Source organism: Ostrea edulis, chromosome 2 (assembly GCF_947568905.1).
Source record: "Ostrea edulis chromosome 2, xbOstEdul1.1, whole genome shotgun sequence".
NCBI lineage: Eukaryota > Metazoa > Mollusca > Bivalvia > Ostreida > Ostreidae > Ostrea > Ostrea edulis.
The window spans coordinates 104996910-105023128 of NC_079165.1; the positions used below are offsets into that span (position 1 = coordinate 104996910).

The 26219-nt window shown below is 34.4% G+C and overlaps 1 protein-coding gene across 2 annotated transcripts; it reads left to right on the forward strand.

The window, feature by feature from the left end:
* The first annotated feature begins 857 nt into the window (after positions 1-857).
* Positions 858-26154, forward strand: LOC125667310 (ubinuclein-1-like). Of its 2 annotated transcripts, XM_048900745.2 has the most exons (17): positions 858-1139; positions 2540-2650; positions 3287-3397; positions 4023-4160; positions 4356-4406; positions 6399-6514; positions 6824-7169; positions 7301-7368; positions 7505-7677; positions 8011-8077; positions 9075-9227; positions 12807-12950; positions 14208-14255; positions 14525-15984; positions 19661-19735; positions 20722-20793; positions 24748-26154. In XM_048900745.2, exons 1-17 carry the CDS (start codon positions 975-977, stop codon positions 24774-24776), a joined length of 3327 nt encoding a protein of 1108 aa, XP_048756702.2. In that variant the 5' UTR covers positions 858-974; the 3' UTR covers positions 24777-26154. The 2 variants fall into 2 exon arrangements, with proteins under 2 accessions (XP_048756702.2, XP_048756703.2); XM_048900746.2 differs by lacking the exon at positions 20722-20793.
* The last annotated feature ends 65 nt before the right edge of the window (positions 26155-26219 follow it).

Below are 26219 nucleotides of genomic sequence, written 5' to 3' on the forward strand. Positions count from 1 at the left end.
GCTGTATTAATAAACCATTTGAACTTCAGGTGTATTTGAAAATAGTCCTCTAAAAAAGTTTCAGGATAATTATTATCAACTCTTCTACAACTGGAATTGGTTCTCATTGCAGTTGATATAGAGACTGGTTGATTTAATCAACCACCTATTTCAAAGAAAAATAGACATTGCTTTATTGCTCCTTTTCTGTAGAACTCCAGATGAAGGCCACTTCATGATGGTCAGTCTGTGCAAAAAAAACATGATAACTTTGAAACAGATTAATTCATCTGGGATTGCATTTTGAACCCCACTAGTTTACAGCAACAAATCATATTAAGGATATGTTTAAATACTTAGCACTTAGAAAAGATGCAATATGTGGGTTCTCGCTATCATAAGCAAAAATGAGTATCAAAAAGAAATAACAAAACCATATATTCTATGTGGTTTAATCAATATTGAATATTCAAAAAATACTATAAGATAGTATTTCTAAAGAGTTTTAATCAGTTATAATAAGTGCAAGAAGTTATCATAATCAAAATCTTTGAATTTGTTTTGTTTTCAATCAATTTGCAAAATTTAGCTTGGAAAGAGAGAAAAACGTTCCTTCCGTCCAGTTTATTTATAGAAAGGGGTTTTCTTGTTGTACGGCTGTTCCATTTTTCTTAGGGATATACAGGTTCTTCTGAGTTGAGTTACATAATTTTTAGACTTATTTGATACGTGCAGATAAAATTATAGATTCATTTGTTCATGAATTATGATCTGTCTTTCATTTTACAAACAAATAGGAAGATTTAAGTTTCCAAAAATATTTTCAAATATGATCCTTTAAACCATCACAGAAATAGCATCGCCTAAATGAAGGCCATAGGTTAGTGACGTCACGACACAACAAAATGGCGCTATATTTGTCAGCTCCGTTTGGAGGATGAAAATATTTTACATGAAATTAAGACTAAAACAGATGGATACTTTAATTGGACGGAATGGCGGAACCTAAGAGATTGTCTTTTACGACTGTTACTCAAGCAAAGGAGGATAGATCAAAGGAGAAAGACCCCAAAACTGTGCGGCTAGAATTGACCCTCAAGCCATCGACTGATACAACATGTCCAGAGTTTTTCTACACTGTTCTTGTGAAGAACGAATTGGTAGGTCATTTTCTTCGTAAAAAACTTCAAATATATGTTTGTTCTTGACTTTTGTGTAATAGCATCACAATCTGTGAACTTTTTCCAATTTTATTATGTACTTTTCGGTACACCGATGATATGGGAAATCCCAACATTTCAATACAAATTTCTGTCTTCTAACATGTTTTATTGGGACATATGTGAGGAAAATGGCTGAACAAGCCGTAGATAACACACAGTTACACGGAGAAAATATCCAGCCAACAAAACGCCATTTTGAGTGACTAGAATTCTCTTGACAAAGAGTACCCATTCTCCCCCTTGTCACATGTATAGCAATTCATGCAATGCGTTCGGTTTTGTGCAAAATGATAGAAAACATTCTACGGTTATGTTCAGTGGTTTGTTCATAGTTGTAGTTTGGACACGATGAATATTATGCTCAGCTTGCACAAATATGTGCAATCAAAGGTCAAAAGGGTTAATATTGCCATCAGGTTAGATAGTTGCTCTTATCCTATCCAAGGCTTCCTCGTGTGCGATACCTGGTTTGTGTATTTAATGCTGTTCGCGTTTTAAAGTTTAGGATGATTCCGAAAGTATGCTCAAAGAGGGCATATTCTGGAAGATGAATTTTGCTTGAATATCTTTATTGCTTGATTATCTATTTTAAAAAAGTAAACACAAAGAGATTAACTGATCACAATGGAAAAAAAATTTTGTCGACTGCTAACTAGTACGTCTGCAGAATATCCATACTTTTCGTTACTGGTGATATGGACGTATTTTGTGAACTTGTTTGTAGGGTTTTTTTAAAATATAGATAAATGGTGATTAATTTCATAACATTTGATTTGGCAAACAATGGGCATAAGGATCATAAAGGGGGGTCGTATGTAGGTCAGTGCTCTAAAAATAGTTTAGTTATAGAAACGTGTACAAATACATACATGTATACTATTCACTTTATCGATTGATCTAGTTTTGCCGAAAATATGATTTTATCGAAATGTTTCAACTTATGAAACAGAGTACAAGTAAAAATTAAGACAACACGGTGAATATTGATTTTCTGTCGATAAGTAACACGGGTCTCGGGGAGCGCTGTTGGAGCGGAACGCTGTGTATTGTAAAGCGGTCTATCGTAATACACGGTAGTTGGGAGGCTTTGATCGACCGGCGTGTCACATTTAAGTTATCGCCGCGCGGGGGTAAATGACGGGGGTGCGGGTCGGGGCGGGGTTGTGCGTTAAAGCGCATGCGCGACGGTAAATTGAAAATAGTTAGTTTTGGAAGGTGTGCGCGTGTGTTTGAGGTCCATGAAAGGGTGAATATATTTTAGGAAAGGCTAAGCAGGGGTATTTTAACGGACTAGAGTTTATGGTATTTCTAAAACATTTGTATGTGTCCGTTTTCAGGGCGAAACTAAACCACCAAACGGAGGAGTCCCAGATCCCGACGATCCGTTTGGAGATGACGAAGACCACGAAAAACTGGCAGCTTTGGCAAAGAGTTTTGAAGAAAAATATGTGAGTTGTTCATTTATTCACATAGATATATTAAATTTTAATCCAGAGCCTTAATGGGCAATCAAAGAAAATACATAGAACAAAGAGTGAAATATGTTAAGGGGAAAATATAGCCATTAAGTTTCTATCCGTGCTCGTTACTGTTACAATTGTAAAACAATTTCTTTTTGGCATGTTTTAATTATAGAGGAATGTCTTCGAATTCTCAGGTTATTAAAAAAAAATTAAGCCTGTGATTAAGGATTAGGTCTGTATATAATCTCTGGAAGAACATCAGAATTCATTTACATTAATTATAGGCCTATTTAGTTTTATTTTTTATTTATTTTGTTTTGTTTGTTTGGGTTTTCTTAAGGGGGGGGGGGTACCATATAACAAAGCAATGTTCAGGCCAGTTAGTTTGTATTTTGCCATTGACCAGGTAGTTATGCTGGCACTGGTAGATTGTCCGATTGGTGATTCAGGGTTCCCAATTTAGAATCCCCCCCCCCCCCCCCCCCATGGTATTCTTTTCCAGGGGTGTCTTGATTTTTCTTCACAAGCCCCTTCTCGGATCCCCTCCCATTATAGAAAATGGGAACATGCAGGAATGGGAAGCAAAAAAGTATATAAACTGTATTTTGATATGAACTACAGGCCCCAAAGCCAGGCAAGAAGGGCAAAATGCGAGCGGGTCGAATCACTGACCTTGTGGATCTGGGCGATGGATATGACCAGGACGATCCATTTATTGACAACTCAGAAGCGGTGTGTATAAATTACACTTTATTAGCATTTTAAAACTCATTTAGATAATAAATATTTTGTTACAGATTATTATTCATTTATATATCATTGTCTTTATCGTCTTTATAGTCTCAGGGTTTTATCCAGCATTTAGTTGTTACTACCCATTTTATATTTAAGGGGAATTTTTGAGAATGTAGTCATGAGCTTCCAGGGGATGGGGGACATCCATGGAATATAATATCCACAGATTATAACAGCCATATAAAGTGATTGATTACTCATTTTATCTATATTGTGAGTCTGACAATTGTAGAAAATGACATAGAATAAAAAAAAAAAAATGATTTTTGTTGAAAATTCTTATACAATTTTGTGAAGTTTCTACAAATGATGGGGAAATTTTTATCTGTGGAAGGGGAAATATCCATTTGTTGCCAAGGGGGGAAGGTACCTATTACCGGTAGTAAAAACAACCTAGATAAATCCCTGAGTCTTCTTCCTTTTGTGAATAAAATGTGAATGCAATGCTTGGCAAAATATTCCCCTATTACTTTATACTATACTCATGATGCAAATCATATTATCATATATTTAGTTAATCTTTAGATCTAAATACATTTATTTTTCATCCTCACTGTCACAGTATGATGAAGTTGTGCCATTGTGCCTGACCACCAAACTCGGGGGATTTTACATCAACTCAGGGAAATTGGACTTCAAAGATGTGTCAGATGACTCAGGCGATGAATTTATTTTCCTTAAAAAGAAAAAGAAGAAGAGGGTAAGACAAATAGCTAGATATACATGTTGTAAACTTTCTTTCTTTTTTGAATTTCCTTCTTTATAAACTGTCTTACTGTTATGCCCTCTGGGCCCAAAATTGGAATAAACTTATCTTATTTGTACACAACTTCTCTTGTCAATCACTTGCTTTTCTTTAAATATAAAATCCAGTGATTTTATGTGATTGTTGCAGGTGATAGCATCTGATTCCGAGTCAGATGATGAGGAACACAGAAAGAAGAAGGTTAGTTTACTATTTTATTTATAGTACCAATGACCATCAATCCACCCCCCAAGCCCCTTTTTGAAGATGAATTTTAAACAAACAAATAGGTTTATAATAAGTATTTATATTGTAAACTGTTTTGCAATTTGAATACTGGTACCTTTGAATTATACATTTGTCCCATGTAAGAAAATCCGAGAGGAAAATAACATTGTTAAAAAGTAAATACGTTTTATGTACAATTATTGGTAAATAATAAATGCTATATCTAACACCACTTAGACATAGTGGGGTCATCCCAGCAGTCTTTGAAATTATCCACTGGCCTGAAGACCAAGTCCATTAAAATGGGGGTTGGACTTTTAAAAATATTGCATATACATTTGTACAAGAACATCAGGTATGTGCTTTTCATCAATTTTCCTTACTTTCTGTTCAAATATATTACCATATATTTTGAACTCCCTCTTCAAAGTGCTTTTCAAAACTGAAAAAAGGGAAACAGAGACCCAGTGCAGAAAGACTGTTCCAGGATCACTCTGACCTTGTGACAAGCTAATTTTGACACCTCACTAAATACATCACAATATCCAACACCTCATTAAATCGAACAACTACTGCAGACAGAGTGTTGGAATGTAGTGGTCTGTGTGCAAGCACCTGTTAATAGTAAACATATAGGCTGAATGTGCATTGTTGATTTAATTAAATGAATGCTGTGACGACATCATGTATTTTAATGGGTGTCAAAATTTTACATGTATGTATCAATGGAATGATTCTATGAAGGCCATTTAGAGAAAATATGTAGACAAGTTATATATACATATATATCAAACATTTTTCTTATTTTCAGAGGGGGTGGGGATCAAAAGCATCTAACTTGACATATTTTTAATCAAACTCTGACATTCAATCCTTTAAATTTTGCAAAAATGACACAAGCAATAATTTTGCTGATCTAACTTGACTATTCACTGTTTAACCTTTCGCTGACCTATCAAAGGGGGATAACTCAAATTGTTGTTTGTAGTATGCAACCCATACGGACAGAAAGAGACAACGAACATTAGAAAAGCGATATTTCACATATTTCTAAGATACATGTAGTCCTCATTACATGTGACAACTCTGTGTCACTAAACTCCATCTTGTAAACAGCTCAGCACTATTCCTGATGAAATTGGTCTTTTATATTATTAATGTACTAGGCAACTGCAAGGGGAAAGCATTAAGTTTTAGATGTATTAAGTAAGGTCAGCATTGAGCATGTTGATGCTTTCAAATATTACCGAATCTACACTTGAGTCTTCTGAAAATTTTATAACGTATTCATACACAGGCGACAAAGATCTGTTGAATTTCAAACCTGCTTTATCTTGCATCGTTTAAGAATCAGAAAAAAATATGTTTTAGCAAATTTAGATTTGATTTCATATTTGCTGTAATTAATCACTAATGTAAATTGGGAAGTGTGGGAAAAGTTGCGACATTTTCTAGACATGCTCTGATAATAGTATTGCCAGAACATTGTCCAGTGAGCAAGACTACTGATTTATGTTTTTACATGGTCCATACTTTGACTTTTACACTGATATAATAGAGGTACTGGGTATTTATAACAGAATTAAACCATTCATAGTATAAGTCTTGTTCTATACCTGATTTACATTGGAAAGTGTTGGATCCATTTTCAAAGTTGGTGATAATTCAACATCATATAAATGGCTATGTTGAATAGCCCTTAGCTTTGACATTCAAGTATACAAATTTAAGTTAGAAAACAAAGAATGATTTAGCTACAGTACAAATCATTCTTTAGGTGACTGATTTGTGAAAATGAGTTATGCTGTAGGTTTTCATGTCCAGTTTTGATTCTCAATTGTGAATCTGTCTGAATGTCTTATTTTGGTGGTTCAAGATGCAAAATGTTTAAAAAAAAAAATCCTTTTTACATTCTTTTTAGTGGATTTTGTTTTACATGCTTTGTGGATTCTATTGTTTTATCAGAAGAGGAAATTAAAGACTGGAGATACAACACAAGAGAAGATGATCAATGGAGAATCAGAAAAGTCATTCAAGAAACCAAAGATGCCTACAGACAAGGATAAACAACTGCAAAAAAAGTAAATGAGTTGTGGTTTGTCTAGTGGTGTATTTGTATGTTATTTCCTGTGCATTTTCGCACAGTCACAGATAACATAAGTCTCCACTGAAGTGGTACATATGTTTTCTTTGTCATAGGAATTAAATGTACATATTTGTGGTTATGAAGTGCATATTAAAATATTTGACAGTAAGAAACCAGGAAATGGAAGATAACTCATTAAATACACAAATTTAAAAATTCATAATTGAAAATTTCAAAAACAGATGTCAATTTCTAAACTTTGTTTGTAAAGGCAAAAATAAAATGAAGTTTGCATTGCCTGCAGGAAGAAGATAACACCGACAGTAGCTGAACTACTGAAGCAGCATGGAGATACCTCAGTTAGCCAGACCAATGGTATTACTCAAGACCTTGACCTCATTAGTCCCTCGTCCAATGACGATTCTTCTCAGGACGCCCAGAATCATTATGAGAGAATAGATGCTGTTATTGACTCTGTCATTGCCATGGCAGACTCAGATAGGAACATAGAGTCTATGATAGATAATCCCCTTGGGTTCAAAGACGACTCCAACAGCAAAGATTATAAAGTCTGTGATGAGGCGTCTGCCCCGAAACTCCCCCCAAATATGCCTAAAGAATTAGAGGAAACAATAAAGAAACTGAAGAAGGTAAGTGGACTATAGGGGGAAAGAAAATTCTCTCTCATTAAAGAAAAATTCAACTTGGAATTGCAGATTCTTGTTTGAGGAGCAGAGAAGTTAATAGCAAAGTTAGAGTGTTTTTATTATTTATATTGCAGGCAGCTAAAACTTCACGAGATGGGAAATGCAAATTCTTTACAATGGAAGTGAATAGTATGCTTTTAGAGTAAGTAACACCATTAGCTTAATTCTGCTTTAGCCAGATACACGTCTGATATACACTTAGGTGATATTTATTGGCTGCCTTTAGCCAGATACATGTCTGATATACACTTAGGTGATATTTATTGGCTGCCTTTCAGTGTGGAGACAGGTGCACGGCGCTGGGCAAGCTGTGGTCAGAGGTCCAGCATATTCAGCCATCTGGCTGCTTTCCTCCCTTGCTCAAAAGATACTCTGCTGAAACGAGCCAAAAAACTGCAGCAGTCCCAGCAGGATGATCAACTCAAGGAACCAGTCCAGAAACTCAGAGAAGGTATATTGTCAAGAAAATTTAATTTCCATTTATTTATCAACATCACCATGTTGGTATAAAGCCAAGATTTATATTAATAAAGACCTGACATAATATTTATTACTAATGTAAATTGCACTTCAGAACACCATTCTGTTTTTTGATGTACATAGATTTTATTTCCTGTGCATAATACATTCATTGAAATAGTTGGACATGTTTTGCAGATTTTGTGGATTAATTATTTCTTTTATTTTAAACATGAAATAGATGTAACAATTAAGAAAGATGATGTCAGTGAATATAACCAAATTTTGAACATAGCATATTGACTTAAGATTTTTATGATTTCAGCAATAAATGGAATGATGCCCACTCTACAGGCAAGACACGAACAAGAATACCAAGCCTTTTTACAAAAGTAAATATCAAAAGCACCAGTACATGTTTTCAACAATTTATCTACTCCACAGTGACACAGTATTGCTGTCAGATTAAAACACTCACCTTCTCATACTCATCTATTCTCACCTGTGAACTGGACTGCTTTTAAAACTCACAAGATTTGTTTTTATTTAGATCTTATTTGTTACATTGTACTCAAATACTGATATTTTTACAAAAAGGTGGGATAGTTGTGTTACAAAACAGTACTTTTAATGTATAGAGGCCTTTCACATCTCAATGTTTTGAAATTGAAATCTTTACATTTTGATTATCTTTGAAAAATGACATGTACTAAATAGTGGAGTGAGAATGTACTCATACCAAAAAGTTGAACGAACGTGCACAGAAATGGCTGAAATTGCCCCCTTTTTTCTTCTTTTTTTGTACATGTACCTTTTTACATAGGCATACAGTCATCATTTAACTGATTGTAACAATCTAAGTCTAAATGAATTTTTATTTTTCTAGAAACTAACATTGCTTTTGAAATGTCAGAAAGTGTTTGCGGTTTTTTTGTTGTTTTTTGGGGTTTTTTTTTTTTTTTGCTGATATACAAGTCAAAACTAGGGTATGTCGGTAGGAAATGAATTATATTTTTTTTCTCACAGTTTATTTTTAAGAGTACTCAAAGAAACATTCTGGTCACAATTTAAATTGCAGGTATATTAGCATATTGAATTTGAGAGGCTCATTTTTCACTGTTAATGTAACTTTTTACTATGCTTTGTAAATTATAATAATATAGTAACAATAAATTACCTATGAAGTAATTATAAGTGTCAACTCCAAAACAATTTTTATTCAATTATCTCTTGAACGTGATGTTTTAAAAAAAAAAAATGAGGGTAGGGGTATTGTAGGTTCAGGTAGCGGAAATGCAACTATTTTCATTTAGGCTTTATACTGCCATATTCTGAATCCAAGATGACAGAGAAATCAATGCTTTGTTTCATCGGTTCCTTATTTTTCAGGCAAAAGGAGGTGAAGGAAACGAAAGAAGACCAGGCCCCGAAGGAGGGCATGAATGACACGGAAGACAGCGAAGAGGAGAAAACAACAGAGGGCGGCAAGAGAGGGGCTCCCAAGGGGCCCAGGAGGAAATTCATTTGGACGGAGAGTATCAGGTTAGGAAGTGGATTCCAGGAGATGGAGTAGGGTTCTATATTTTGAGCTTGGTGATGGTCAGGTATAGATCTGTGATATTTGTAACAGTGGGCTTGGCTTTTGAATGGGAAAATGTATTCTTTGATGGGTATTGCTATTTTAAAGGGGCATGGACACGATTTGAGGTGAAATTTTTCAAATTTAATTTTTCCATCTTTGAGGTTTAGAATGCTTAACTAAGATATTTCTAATGGTCAGCAAAAATTTGAATGTCAGTTGTCAAGGTACATGGGAGATTCTTTGTTATGTAAACAAGGCTCGTGTCGTGCTATACTAGTAAACGTTTCGTTTAAAGCAGACTTTTCAATTTGTAAGTTAATTCTGAACACACTTAAATAGTTTCTAGCATTTAGCAAAATTCATTTTGTTTTAAACATGCTATTTTCCATTAAGCAATCTATATGTAAACAAAAAACATGGCATGAGCCTTGTTTACATAAAGAATTGTGAGTGCTGTATCTCACTTGTAACTCAAAAACTGATATTCAAATTTTGGTTGACCATTACAAATACTTTAGTTAAGCATTGTAAACAATAAAAATGGAAAAATAAAATTTTCAGCTGAACCGTGTCCATGCCCATTGAAGAATAGGGGCACATTATATTGCTCCTGTAGTTGGATGTTGGGTGTGTTGGTAAACAATTCATTCCAACTTTAAAGAAGTTGAAAACCATGTTTACTTGATGATGTTCAGAGGCAGGCTTTTTAATATGCATACACCAATTGTCAATTACTAGAGAAAATATACCTGATAGTTATCAGACTTCATAGAAAGGTTAATCAAGACTATAGGCAACCCCTGTTGATTTTCCAGTTAAAAAGTATTCACATTATCTACACATGGACTACAATTTCAAAGAAGGACATACATTTTGTATGAGTATGTTTTACAAACATTTCTTATTTCAAGTAAGTAAAGAAATTTAATTTAAGAGTTGACTCATGATACGCATAACAAGAAATATGAGCTTAGCTAAGCTCTTAAACCAACTATGTAGAACATATAAAAAGACATATATACACAATGTATACAACACACAATAGAACTTAAAACACACTGATGTACAAACAATGTATACAACACACAATAGAACTTAAAACACACTGATGTACAAACAATGTATACAACACACAATAGAACTTAAAACACACTGATGTACAAACAATGTATACAACACACAATAGAACTTAAAACACACTGATGTACAAACAATGTATACAACACACAATAGAACTTAAAACACACTGATGTACAAACATGCAGGAATGGGTACTGTAAAGCAACCTTTATCTCATACGTGTGGTGTATATTGAGAGTGAGATAAAGCATTAGCTTTATCACACGCCCGTTTGATAAAGCACTTCCGGTCCGAACTACTTTTGACACTGTCCCCGCTTGGATGACATATTTTCTGTGTTTATGCATATCCATGCATGAAATAAAGCGTAAAACTTATTATTCTGTATTTATTTAGAATTTCTTTTATAGCAAAATTAAAATGATGTTGCCCCTACTGACATAATGCAAGTTACCGGCCACAAAAATGCCAACTCGGTCTGTAACTACTCAAAATTACGATCAGAAAACAAAAATATGTGCACACTATTGTCATCGACAAGGAATCGACGGCCTACTAGACAAGCTTAATCGAAAGTACCTCGACATGCTGCGGTACCAAGTATTCAGAAGCACAGTCTCTTTTTTTCTGGAGCATATTAGCCTAAATGTAACAAATCTCAACAGCTTTACTTACTAGGCCAGGCTAGGCCTATTTAAAGTGCCTCGGGATTTCCTCTCGCCCTTAGATCCAAAGAAACTATGTAAATAAAATCCAAATGCACAAACACTTCTAATTTTCATTGTAAACTGTTGAACATTCTAATAACGCTGCATTAAAATATTACTTTCATTGATCATTATTACACATGTTTATTTCAAAACAACGACATCAAACTTTTATCAGAAGGTCAGGCCTACGTCAAAAAATAAATACTCGGTCAATAGTTGTTACTTTGTTGGAATGGCAAAACCATTATTATTTATAAACTATAATCCCTTCTAAAACAATTTTCATCCATGGTTCCTTTTGTAAAAATGACCATTTGTACTGTATATTAATGGTTTATAAGCGCACTATTTTTTCCTGCGTAAGGTAGACAGATTAAGCACGACTTCTGAACCACGGATTCAAAACAAATTCAATCAGCTGTTTCTCCCATACTGGGGATCATCTCAAAATTAAGTGAAAAGACGTATGAGATAAATAGAACATCTATAATTGCTTATTTTGATCTTTGGTTTATCCAACGAGTTGATATGGTGTATTTATTCGCGAGGCTTTCCGAGCGAATAAATACACCATATCAACTCGTTGGATAAACCAAATATCAAAACACGCAATATAGATATCCTCTATTTATTTGTGACAACTTTATTTCACGATTTATCAGTGTTAAACTGGTCCATGGCAGTAATTTTTACGTCCAAGATAATCTTCAATGAATACCAGACAGTGAAAGACTGGTTCGGAGTGAGAAATATTCACAGTGACAAGATTCTCGCAAAAATTTCAAATTTTGAATAAAAGTTGGTGTACAGTATACATGTATTGATTTTAAGACCACAGGAGTACTCAAAGAATAGAAAAAACTTTAACAGAGAGACAAACAAAATAAATTGATGTGTACAATTGTACTTTGGAAAGAAAGAAACAAAAAGCACACACAAAACTGACAGCACTGTGACATATAAAGGCATACTAGAAATTGTAATAAAAGGGAGGATATCAATGAGACCATAGAGAATGAAGTTGACGTGAATACACTTACAATTAACTCGCCACACCATGTCCAAATAGAGTTTAAAAAATTCATTAAAAGAATAAATATTTCTAACTTCATTTGGGAGGGAATTAGAAAGCTTTTGCTGTCAGATTAAATTTTTCCCATACCTTGTTCCTCTTGGTTGTGGAATTGCTTCAATGTGTTTGTGTATTAAAATTATATGGACTAGTTTTAAGAATACAGGAAGAAAAACTGAACTATTGCTGTGGATAATTATAAAAGTTTTTATAACACTGGTTCCCATTCTTGTAGTTGTTAAAGAATGGTAATTTTGACTTATTTAGTAAACTTTCATATAAACTGTTAAATCTTCATATGAATCTCATTGACCTATCTTGAATTTTTTTTTTCAAAACATTTTGTGGGTATTTTGTTCAGGATAATAGCTGGGTTTTTTACACATTCAATGAATGAATGTTAAATAATGAGTTTGGTTAAGTTGAATACTTTCCAACTTGCAAAGACTATTTAATTATCTTGCTTCTGCTCTGCCCCCCACCCACCCCAAAGTTAGTGGAGTACAAGTGAAATGGGTAATATATTTTTATTTCACCAAACACATTGGCATACAATCACATGAAATAATTTCAATTCATTTCAATTTATTTATTGCCATCACCATGTTGGCATACAGTCAAAATAACAAAAATTATAAAAGTAAGTACAATAAAGTAATGTAAAAAATTTGTTGCAGGTCATTATTATGTGATATAGTTCGCATAAAGATGAAGAATTTTGACTTGACGAAAACAAAGACTCAATCTGCAGAGGAGTATCTGAAGCAGTTCTTGGACAAGGATATTAAACCACTGTGGCCTAAAGGCTGGATGCAGACTAGGTATGGCAAATACTGGTAATAGATAATCAACTCTCTATATTTACATTGGTGGTATAACCAGCATGCATGCCAACGTTTGACTTCTGAAAATAGGGTCATACTCTATATGGAAAGTGTAATTTCAGGACCTTTCGCTGATGAGTACATATAACAAAATTATTAGTAAATAGTCTATTATTCATATTTCATTAGATATTGCATATTGCAGCTGCCACAAGTGGTTTTTAAATCTGCCACATACAAATTAATCAGCCAGTTTACTGTCCAGGAAATTATTTTTTTTAAGTCTCTTGAAATCCTCGTCATATGTATATGAGCAGATTCAAAGATTTTTCTCCATGGAAGTGGGTTCCACCACATGTATTTTTAGGGGTCCATTTAAACCTATGGACCAACATGTATTTACAACTGGAAGTGCTTACAAATAGGCAAATATATTTATTTTCTACCTAGAATAATGGTGGTGGTTCAAACCCTTAATCTCTCCCCCCATAAATAATGCATGCATGGCATAGCCTCTACCATTGGAATTAAGGTATTTCGTTTAAGAGAAAATGAGAGGAAAAGCTGTAGTGTGCATATATCACACAATAGGATGATGAAAATCAGTAAAAGTATCTATTTGACTATCCTGAAAATTTATCAGATAGCTTCATGTAGCAATGAAATATTTCAATTTAACACAATTAAAAGTCTTAACTTATTTACAGAAACAAGTGCCTGGGATTCACATAGTGAAAATAAATTTCTACATGTTTGCCCCCTCCCTGAGTTTTGTTGTTGTCGTAACTTGAATATCATTCACGAGCCTAAGATAAATTAAGTTGATCACTTGATGTTAAATGGTCTCATAGAATGAATTTCTCTTTCATACTATAAGTGGCAAGGCTGCATTTAGCCTTAATAGTATGCAAGTCCTCAAAGCTTGTGCTTCATGCTTCATTGCATATCATACAGTAGCGCAGTAGGCTTTGATGTCATAGCTAGTAGGCCTAAGGGGACCAAATCTGAGGGAGATGTCACTTTGTGAGCTCTCTGTTATTTTGGATGAGGGACTTCTGGGATTGTGACCCCAAAAAAAACTTGTCAAATTTGAATATAGTCATTAGAGCTCTCTATTATCAAGGATAAAGTTAAGGGGGGGAATTGTGATTCTGTTTAATAAAACTTGTTTAGTGATGATAGTAGTCAAATTTATGAACAAATATAACAAAGACTTAATTGATATTTAATATTTTCAAACTTTTTTTTTTTTAGAAATCTGATTAAAGAGAGCAGATCGGTCCACTCACAGTGGACAAATGTGTAAGTTATGATATCTTTTTTAATGCTAAGTAAAATAGAAAGATCTTGGAGTGAATTTAATTTCAGTCAAACTAATTTTTAACTGTTGGATATATATTTCAGAAAGACATGAGTAACTTTGATTGGGTTTAATTCAAACAATATTTTTATGAAAGCAACATATCACATAGAAATGTAAGAAGGATTTTGCATCAGGCACTGCCTTTATTAGCCTTCTCCATATGGGCCTTTAATGATACTTTTAGTCACTCATTCTGTATTTCTTGTAGACAAAAGATGAAAAAACCTACAAACCTAATAGTCAACAAAAGTACTACTCCCACACAAAATCCACAGACAGCCTCAACTACACCCAAGTTTGTGCCCGGATCCTCTCCACTGCGTCCTCCAGTGGAAGAGAGTGCAAATAAAGAGAGGACTGAAGCAGCTAGTCAACCAGTGAAGCCAGACCATAGTTATGCAGAAAAACAACCCTCTAAGCCCAGTGTTTCTCCACAGTCAGGGTCTGTATCAAAACTTGGAGAAGTGAAAGTAACATCTGATGCAGTGGGGTTGTCCCTGTTAGCTTCATCAGCAGCTTCTCAGAAATACCTGGACAAATCTTGGGGTCATGAGGTCAATGATATTCTTCGTGCATCACTCACTTCTCATGTACCAGAAAATAAGAAGAAAGTCGATCAACCCACGACTAGCAGCAAGTCATTCATGGAACAGTTTCAGAACTTTGCTTCAACTATGATACAAAGACAACTCTCAGAGGAAGCATCCAAATCTCAGGAAGTTAGTCCCAAAAAGAAGGATTTAACATTAGAGACAAAGTCTTACACTCAGCAACAGTTACTGAACAAGCTGCAGTCTGTTGCTGCCCATCAGGCTAAACCAGATACTCCTTCTTATTCACATCTCCCTGTGGTTAAACCAGAGGTAAAATCATATGCCCCTCCAGCACATCAGAACAAGCCTCAAACAGGCTTATCAACACAGCCTCCTTCTACAAAACGGCCATCTATAAGTGATGAAGTATATAGGAAGTTTTTGATGGAGAGTGGAGTTCAGCTACCTCCTGCACACACTAACAAGCCAAACTCTCCAAGCATTACCCATGGTGCTAGTGGTCCTATTAGAGTGTCGACCTCAGAACCAAAAAGTGATAAAACAAAAACAATAGTGATGTACCCCTCAGCCTCATCCACTAGTCGACCAGCTCAGTCCATATACAATACCCAGAGTGCACCGCGAATTGTTCAGACTGCAGCAGGTACTCCAACAGGACAGGGAACCTCTCAAGTTAAAGTGTCCCCTGTATCAAGGACATCTCCTATGCAAATTCAAAGGCCAGTAGCCCAAAGTTCAATGTCTCCAAGTAATCAAGTTCCCAAAATGGACACTAAAACTGCAGAACTCATCCAACAAATGATCTTCTCTGAAGTATCTAAGTCTGCTTCATCACATTCCCAAGTGAATCAGATCTCGCCCTCCAGTTATCTAGGAAAACCTGTGTCCCCCTCCTCCTTGTACAAATCCACACCTCAGCCACGAGTGTCCCCACAGAACTGGAACGTTTCATCCATTACTGCTAAGCACAAGCCCAATGTTGGAGGAATAGTCAGTTCCTCACTGTCTAATCACAACCCCACCCCGGGATACCAGGCTCTAAAGCTGTCTAGCTTTCCCAGGGATCCAGGAGCCTCCACCAGCATACCTCCACTCCCAGTCGTCTCGCCTAGTGGTTTGTATATTTATTTTTAGCCAACCAGAGTTGATGGTTCAAGTGAATTTTCTGATCAAGTTTTGCCCTTTGTCTGTTTGTCAGAAATTATTCACATTTTCTTCTCTAAAACTACCAACCAGTTTCAACCCAAGTTGTCACAAATTGTCCTTGGGATTCAAATGAGGGACAGTGCCCTCTTCTAAGGGGAGATGATTAAAAAATGTGGTGGGTTACTGGTATTTTAAACCTTTTCACAAGAACTACTGGACCAGTAAAGCCAAACTAGCACAAAAGCTCATTGAGCTTCATTATATAATGAAGATGTTCAAACCATGATCCGTGGAGCTACAATAAGGATACTGATTTAGGGATGATAAGTGCGTATATAATTCAAGGAGAAAATTTCAGTGCTCTTGAAGCCTTGTGTGATGAAGTTTGTGGCAATGGTGTATAAGACTCTGCAAACAGTAAGCAGATAGAAACAATCTATAGAAAATGCGTTCAATTTATAGCAGGTCAAATATTTCACAACTGACTTGTTTATAGACTGAACACAGCCGTGAAGTCAGTGAAACGTTTTACAAATAGGCCCCTAGGTCAAAGATATTGCACTATATTTACAATTCCAATGTTTTACCTTTTTGATATTTTTACTAATTGTTTTAAATGATAGCCATTTCCTCATGAATGAGATGCAGTTGTGAGCAATGCACAAATAGAAATGCAAGTAGAATGTAAATATGAAAAATGAATTCCATTTTCGTGCTTCATGATGTATGCCGACATGAAGTGTCACGGTTCATACCTTCATGTATTTTAAAAAATGAAATTTATTTCTTAAGTAATGGAAGAAATTCAAACCTTGAATAGATATTTCCCTCTGATCTTTGTTGTCTCTTTCTTAATTTTTTTTAGTTTTTAGCTCAAGTGAGCATTTCTGATTGCCTGTTGTCCATCATCTGTCCGTCTGTAAACTTTTTACATTTTCAACTTCTTCTCTGGAACCACTGGGCCAATTTCAACCAAACTTTGCAAGAAGCATCCTTGGATGAAGGGCTTTCAAGTTTGTTTAAATGAAGGGCCATATCCCCTTCAAAGGGGAAATAATCACAAAAATGCAAAACATTTAAAAATCTTCTTAGAACCACTAGACCAGAAGAGCTGAAATTTTCATGAAAGCTTCCTGACAATACAGATTCAAGTTTGTTAAAACACCATGACCCCCGGGGGTAGGTTGGAGCCACAATAAGGGATCAAAGTTTTGCATGTAAATATATATATATATATGTCAAAACTTTGAAAATCTTCTCAAGAACCACTGGGCCAGGAAAGTACACATTTACATGAAAGCTTCCTAACATAGTGCAGATTAAAGTTTGTTGAAATGATGGAGATACAATAAGGGATCAAAGTTTTACCTACAAATATACATGGAAAATCATTAAAGATCTTTTTCTGAAGAACCACTGGACCAGAAAAGTTTACATTTACATGAAAGCTTCCTTACGTAGTGTAGATATAAGTTTGTTCAAATCATGGGCCCCGGGGGAAGAGTGAGACCACAATAGGGGATCAAAGTTTGGCATACAAATATGTTGGGAAAATCATTAAAAATCTTCTTCTCAAGAACCATTGGGAAATAGAAGTTCTATAGTAGAATTTTATGAATAAAGTAAACAATGAAACATTAAGAATATTTGTTACTTTGTTGTTGGTATATAGTAAGTTGTATTAGGCTATAGATTTTGAAATTGTAGTAAACCAGTTGTCTATAGTTACCAGAAAGTTAATTCCGCATACTGTAAGATAGAAATTATAATTGTGTTTAATCAAAACAGATTTAGAAAGTGCTTTGACTCGGAATAGTCTTATTGCTCTCAATATTTAGCTCTTCTGAGCCGAAGGCTCAAAAAGCTAATCATATGGCCATATGTCTGGCATGCGGTGTGCGTCAACTTTTTGGGAAAAGGGCTATATCTCAAGAACCCATTGGCCAATTTTTGTCAAATTTGTCACAGGGTATCCTTGGCCCAAAGGCTTTCATTTGTACTAAAACTAGGGTTGTGACCCTTTAACAATGGGAGATAATTAGGAAAATGCAAACAAAAGTAGTGGTTGCTAAAAAATCTTCTTCTCAAAAACCACTGGGCAAATTATCACCAAACTTATGCATAAGGATGAGGATAGGTTGTAGATAAAAAAAATTGTTCAAAGCATCATCCTGGGGCAAAGGGTGTGGTCTCAAGGTCACTTCAAAGTTGACCTTAAATTTTGTTTTCTTAAAACTTTGATATTTTGCTTAGTATAAGGACTAGGATCATCAAATTTTGTCAGTTGATGCATCTTAGGACCTAATATCATGTTCTCTCAAAAGTGACCTACTTTTTTAATTTCGCAGGTAATTATTATTAAATGAATTTTGATGCATATCTTGGACACTTTTGAACCTATGATCATCAAAAGTTGTCAGTTGATGGATCATGGGACCTTGAACTGCGTCATGTGAAAAGTATGTCACCATGACCTACTTTCTGAATTTTATGGCTAATCATTTATGAATACATTTTAGGTTGTTATTTCAGATACAGAGAGGTTAAAATCATCAAACTTTGTAAGTTGATGCGTCTAGAGGCCTTGAAACATATTCATAAAAAAAAAGTAGGTCACAGTGACCTATTTTTTTTAATTTTGCAGACATTCAAATTTCACATTTTCAATTTTAGATGCATATTTTGGACACTCTGAAAGCTAGGATCATCAAATTTTGTCAGTTGATGCATCTTGAGTCTTCATAGTTTGTTGACCAAAAAGTAGGTCACCGTGACCTACTTTTGGAATTTGACGGCTATATTTTAATATTTTCAGATACTATTTGACTTACAATTATCAAACTTTGTCAGTTGATGCATGTTGAGTCTTCAGAGTGTGTTGACTAAAAAGTAGGTCACCGTGACCTATTTTTGGATTTTGACGGCTATATTTGAATATTTCAGATACTATTTGACTTACAATCATCAAACTTTGTCAGTTGATGGGTCTTGAGTCTTCAGAGTGTGTTGACCAAAAAATAGGTCACTGTGACCTACTTTTGGAATTTGACGTTTATATCTGAATATTTCAGATACTATTTGATTTCAATTATCAAACTTTGTCAGTTGATGCAACTTGAGTCTTCAGAGTGTGTCGACCAAAAAGTAGGTCACTGTGGCCTTCTTTTGGAATTTGACGGCTATATTTGAATACTATTTGACTTGTTAGTTGATGCATCTTGAGTTTTCAGTGTGTCAACCAAAAGTAGGTCACTGTGGTGACCTACTTTTGGACAGTTACATTTAAATTTTCAGGTACTATTTGACTTAACATCATCAAACTTTGTTAATTGATGAATCTTGGTTAGTGAGAATTTTTGCCTGTTCTACAATGTATCAGAAGATCGATTCTAGGCCCATGGGCCTCTTGTTTGTTTTACTTTTTGAAATCGGACCATAGGTCTGACAGAATGTTGAAATGCAAACCAGATACGAACAACATTTTGATTTAAACATAATTTTCATATGTTTTTTGTGCATGTAGAATTTCTTTTGAAAATTTTGTTTTCTTGATTTAGGAGTGAGAAATTTAGGGATTGAAATTTAATGTTGTTTATAATATGGCAAATGGAATATGTAATAGAGAGTTTTATGTAAAATTCCAGGCATGTATCCTCCAACCAGCCCTTTGTTACCAGGGATGCCAAATCCTCTTCTTCAGGGGAGACAACCTCAGTCAGGTAAGAACTTGTCTGTATTTATCAAAAGTGTTGACTGTATACATGCATTGTTTGATACTTTTATATTGCTAATGCACACTTTTAATACTGTTAGTGTCCCAGATATTTAACATTACATCTTATATGTAGATTTTCATGTTTATGCCTCTGCACAGCTTGTTTTCAAATTTCTGGAGACTAAAAACATGCACATATCTATATATACATGTATATTGTTGAGCTATTGCACTATGATAAATTTCAGCTAAACTTTACAATATGATAATTTCATTTATATATAATGAAGTAATTCGAGAAAAAATTAATGTTTTGAAATACTCATATAATTTGTAACAGGAAGCATTTATCATTTGCTAGCACTAGTAAACTTTGGATTCTTTAATTTCTGTGGGCATTAAATTTCGTGGTTTTGGCAACAAATGTGATTTTGTTGGCACTTGTATTTCAAATCTACCCTTTATTCTTTCCTCTTTAATTAAAAATGAAATCTGTTTTTCATTGATGACTTGATTTCAATGCTCAATGAAAATTGATGTTCAATACTGATGAAATTCATAGTTTTAAGATAAAACTCCAATAGAAAATGAAGAAACCACAGTTTAAGGATAAAACTCAAATTAAAAAAATGATAATTTCACAGTTTTATGATAAAACTCAAATAAAAAATTGTTCTGCTGAGTGCTTACAAATTTTTTACTGACTTTTTGATAAATCAAACATGACCAAGCTGACTTCTTCAATAATTTACTTAACTTGATGATTAAATTTTACTTTCTCTGCAATGTGCTCTTTTTGATAACTTAATACAATATTAAATATTTATTATATAAGCCTAAACTTTGTTTCTTAGCTAGCCTATCTTGTATACGATTCTAACAAGCATATTTAGACACTTGCAAACTATAGCTAGTGGGTGTAGAGAGCTTGAAAACGTGTTGGTGCTGTACATTGTCTAACCCACGCTTTGCTTTCTGATGCTGTTACAGGGATGTATCCCCCCTATACTACCAGTTCTCTTCTGCACCATACACATCCCTACAACAGCAGCCAATACTCAGGTAATGTCCTTGTCTGACATCAGTGTCTATTAATTGTCTATTGTCTACTGACATCAATGTCTATTTAATGTCTACTGACAGTCTGACATTACTGTTTATTAATTGCCTACTGACATTACTGTTTATTAATTGTCTACTGACATCAGTGTGTATTAATTGTCTATTGTCTACTGACATCAATGTCTATTTAATGTCTACTGACAGTCTGACATTACTGTTTATTAATTGCCTACTGACATTACTGTTTATTAATTGCCTACTGACATCAGTGTGTATTAATTGTCTATTATCTACTGATATCAATGTATATTTAATGTCTACTGACATTACTGTTTATTATCTGTCTACTGACAGTCTGACATCATTGTCTATTGTCTTCTGACATCATTGTCTTGTCTTCTGATATCATTGTCTATTAATTGTCTACTGACAATCTGACATCTGTCTATAAATTATCAACTGACAGCCTGGTTTCAGTGTCTATTAATTGTCTACTGACAGTCTGACATCAGTGTCTGATAACTGTCTACTGAGAGTGTGTATTGGTTGTCTACTGAAATGAGAGACTATTATATATTGTCTACTGCCACTTTGTAATTGTCATCTGTTATTAGTTATGTAGATACTTAGAGGGGTAATAAGGAAATATATGGGGTCCTTGAAAAAAATTATATTGGGTGAGGTGTAAGCCTCACCCAATATGGGTTGTTTTTTTTTCAAGGACCCCATATATTTCTGTATTACCCCTTTAAGTGTCTACATAACGAATTTATCCTGTCAGTGATTTTACGTATACATTAATTAAAGGGGGGGCTTCAACGAAGAAGTTCTCTAACTGAATCATTAATAACACAGTAGACTTTACTTTATCTTGGTCATCAACAACAAAATTTGAGGCCTGGCATGGAGGTTATAAAACTTTTTTGAGCACGTACTCAAACTCGGTGCTCTAAATCGTACTCATACTCAATATTTACACATAAACAATGTACATTACTACCAAAGTTCATCCCAAAATTCCGTATACTTCCCAAGATATGCAGAAACAAATTCAGAAAAATTTCCATTATTGTAACTGAATTTTAGCTGGATCCTGGCATTTTACCACTAAACAGAATGTTTGTGCATTGCAACTAGCAATTACATAGAATGTGAAACATTAGATATCATTTTCATGTCGAATTTCTTACCCCAATTCATGAAATGAGTTCCGTAATAGGTTCAACTTCAAGTGACTGAAAATTGTAAAACTGTCTGCACTTTAACTTTTGAATGCCATTTTTACCGGTGGCATTAAATATCCAAAAAGGATGAATGACCCAAAACGATTTAAAGGCTCAAAAATGAATTTTGATTAATAACAATTCAATATGGTACACAAATTATGCTAATAACAAGTCTTATAAAGATACACAGCTCTTGATATGTCTAGTTGTATCCAAACCGCAGTACCATTTGGGCTTGATGATTTGGAATATTGGAAGTCAATATGGGTAATTAGTGGCACCGGTCCAAATTGCTGTGATACTTGTGCAGGCGGTTTTACAATTTTCAGTCACTTTAAGCTATTACGGAACCTTAAAAATTGGGGTAAGAAGTTGTATATAACCTTTACTCATGAAACCAAGTGGCTGTGATTCAAAAGTTACAAAAATGCTAGAGAATTCCAAATGTGAAATTCATAAAAAATGTGAATTTTTCCCCCTAGATACCAACTTTTTATTTTATTGAAAAATCAATAAAATCAGCAATGTGGCAACCTCAAAACGGATGCGTGTGGGCCTGAGAACCGTAATTTCAATTTTAGTTGGCCTACATTGGTGTCAGTTGTCTACTACTAGATATATATGTATGTGTCTGGTGACTGTGTACTGCCACATTGACATCAGTGTATTAATTAGGGCCCTATAGTAATCATTCTGTCTCTCTGTCAGACAACATTTTCTATAGCACATGATTATTTAAGTTTCTTTGGGAAGATTTCCCTTTTTTTATAGAGTTGTAATGTGTAGGTCTTTGTGTTGATAAAGTTAGCGCTATAAATCTACGATGTATAATACGGGATTATCGAAGAGTGTGCAGTCATCGATATATACGTAAAATACATAAAGCTAACGCTTGTGTATTTCCAATCGGAGTCTGGATAATAACCCATGACTGGTGACATGTTGTGTACTACATCGGTGCACGTGTTGGCGACTTTGGTGCAGAGAAATACATCGAAATATAGCGCTTAACTCAGTTTATTAACAAAGAATACCTGCAATCAACCATTAATGTTTCCTTACCTTGTTTGTATCAATTATAGTCACTGGCACTCAACGCTTTTACGTATTTTTGCTGTATTTATAACTTATACAGCCTACCGAATCGACATTGGTAACTTCATACTTCCGGTTGCTAAATTTGGCACGATCACCAAAGAACGTGACGTCATGTGTGCAGTACGTCACTGTGTACATTGGTAACGTTGGGTATCCGGTGAAAAAAGGTATATATACCGGCGCCAGACTACACTCGCGGGATTGCGTTGGGGCATTGCGTTACGTTGAGTTGAACGCCATAGCAAATTAGCAGAGATAATTCAACATGTAAGTTGGGCAACAGTTATTAGACACCAATATTTCTTAAATTCTGAAATGGAAATTATTACCAAATTACTATGCAGATGCTACTTCGTTGGGTGCCAGTCGACCTTTTAACCCCCCCCCTCCTTTCCGTCCTTTAAAAAGGCTTTTATATAACGTAACATGAATATTGCTCACCAACTGAGACCAATACATATTTTTATTGTTAACCTGTAATTGTGTTTTTACCTGAGCACTGTAATAAATGCAGTAAAATTTCGGAGCTATATTTTTATTTCCTCATGAGAGAGATAGACCTCGGGCACGTTACAGAGTTATAGGACTTAAAATTTTTCATTGTGGGGACCCTTTTTCTATGTTCCTTTGCTGCATTGATGTTTGTGTCTAGTACTAGATATTTGTATGTTTCTATTAATTGTGTGCTACCACCTTGATGTCAGCATCTATTCATTGCCTACTACCACGTCGTCTTCTTTTTGTCTGTTTTTGTCACACTGACTTGAGAGTATAAAGCACTGCATTGGCACTTAAGATTAGGGTGCAACAATATACATATACAAATATACCAATACATGTATTACATAGCCATGATAGCCTTAGGCTACCAAGCCACCCATGTATTACATAGCCTTAGGCTACCAAGCCTTTAGGGTAAAAAAAAATTAAGCATACACCACTTTGTGAACAGACCTGTCTAAGCATCACAAAGTTGTTGTAAAACTACATTAGAAGATAAAACTGCAAATTTTAAATGTAACTTTACACAATTTGTATTGAATTAGATCCTTTGATCTACTCACAGTTTGCTATACAAGGGATCCTCGTGTATCTTTTTAAAGTATAAGTAGTAGGGATGGTAAGTAAGTACTCGTTACTTAGTTAACCAGATAGAGCCTCATGACTTGATACATGACATGTTGCATACGAAGGAGATTATACCATTTTCAGGCTTATATAGGCATTGCCTGCTGCCTAATCATTATTATGTTATTTATAATAAAATACTGTTTAAATACCATTTTCAGTGCTAAAATACCTAGAATTACATGTTTATATTCATTTGCATATGCATATCTGTGACTGAAGATTCTCATTCAACTTCAAGAAATGAAAATCCTGTAAATTCAAACTTTATAGGAAATGAAAGTAGATAGTATATAGTACTTAGTAGTTAGTAGATTATGTGGGAGATCATAGTATAGAACTGATTGAAATGATGCTGTTCCATCCCCCGTAACCATGCCGTTCAATTTGACACCCCTAGGACTGATACATGTATATTGAAATATATGCACTGATAAAATATTTCATTATGGAAGTGATTAGAATAATTTCAAATATATCAATTGACATCTGTGTTTTTCAGACAAATCTAAGTCACCACATGGATATTAATGGAAGAAAAGTTCAGCCATGATACAGCACAAAATCCTCTGGCACAGTTCAAAGAAATCTGTACAGTTTATATTGTATTGTTTGTGAATACATTTAACCTTTCAGAAGTCTACATATTAATGACTTTTTGAAATGTTGGTTCTCTGGGTATTGTAAAATTGGGATTAGCCAAATAGGATTAGACTAATCTTTTAGGGAAACGTATTTGCTGTGTGTAATTGATCTCAAATTTAATATGTAATCAGTGATCTTGCTCTGATACAGGATCATGTAAATGAGCTAGGTATGTTTTTCCCTGTCAGCAAGACATGTCTACAAACGTTGTAGTTTGTACTGCTGCACACCTACAAACATGTGTGATTTTCAGAACAAGATGTACCTCATTAGAATGACAAGCTAATTATCTGTTCTAAAGATTTACTCTGATTAAAAAAGTATTGCACTCTTCTTACATTGCATAACATAAAAAACCAATCCATATATGATGATTCAGAGTGTTTTCTCCAGCTCTGTTGATTTTTAATGCTGTATTTATTGTATTGGGTAGTTTTGTCTACAAATGTTAAACTTCCATTAACTTTACAGTGTTGTATATTTTTAAACATTTAGTTCAGATAGACAGCCTTGTCCTTCAAAGTATGAAGGTTGTTCAAAAATGCACTTTCAGAATCTATGTTTTTTTCTTTCTCTAATTAGTCAAAAATTAATTGTTTCATTGTAGATGAAATGTTATATGCTGAATGAAAATATTCTTTATGAATTGGTTGACAGTGTAGTGATACAGATTCTGTGAATACCTCCCTTTTTATTGCAAAGTATATTACTTGTTCTATTTTGAGAATTGAATTAAATTACTTTTCCTACATTTGAAATGAATGTAGAAGGAAAAGTAGTTTTAAGAATAAAATAATTTATGTACATATTGAAATTTATTTTTACATTCAAATATTGTTTCCTCCACATGAAAAACAAACATTTCATACCATGGACAGCATTTTAGAGCTCAAGCTCTAACTGATTATCTGATGGTGTTTCGTTGTCATTTCTACATGGAACCAGAGAATTCGATTACAAAATGAGGCACAATCATTTCTTCATACAGTTTTTGGACCGAATAAAAAAGTTAGTGGCAGTCATACTTTCTTATGTAAAGGGAGTGAATATTTTGAGATTATTTATAAATATGTAATTCATAACAAACTGAAATGATAGGGTCTGGGTGATCTCCAGACACTAATAGTCGCATGCTCTTGTTCAAATTTTTATTCCGATATGAATTTTCTGCCATGTTTGTCAGTGATTGTAGGTATGTGATTTCACATCTAGCCTTTGGGCTGACTGCAGTATGTTATTGTTATGTAATACAATTTAAGCAGCAGACATTGTTTTGTTCGTTTCGTGGTCAGTATTAATTAGGATTTGAGTATGTTAACGTCCAAATCC

Coding starts and splice junctions, on each gene's coding strand:
- LOC125667310 (XM_048900745.2), top strand. CDS start 975: ATGGCGGAACCTAAGAGATTGTCTTTTACGACTGTTACTCAAGCAAAG. Junction 3,398..4,022: donor TTATTGACAACTCAGAAGCG/GTGTGTATAAAT, acceptor TCACTGTCACAG/TATGATGAAGTTGTGCCATT. Junction 20,794..24,747: donor CAACAGCAGCCAATACTCAG/GTAATGTCCTTG, acceptor TGTGTTTTTCAG/ACAAATCTAAGTCACCACAT.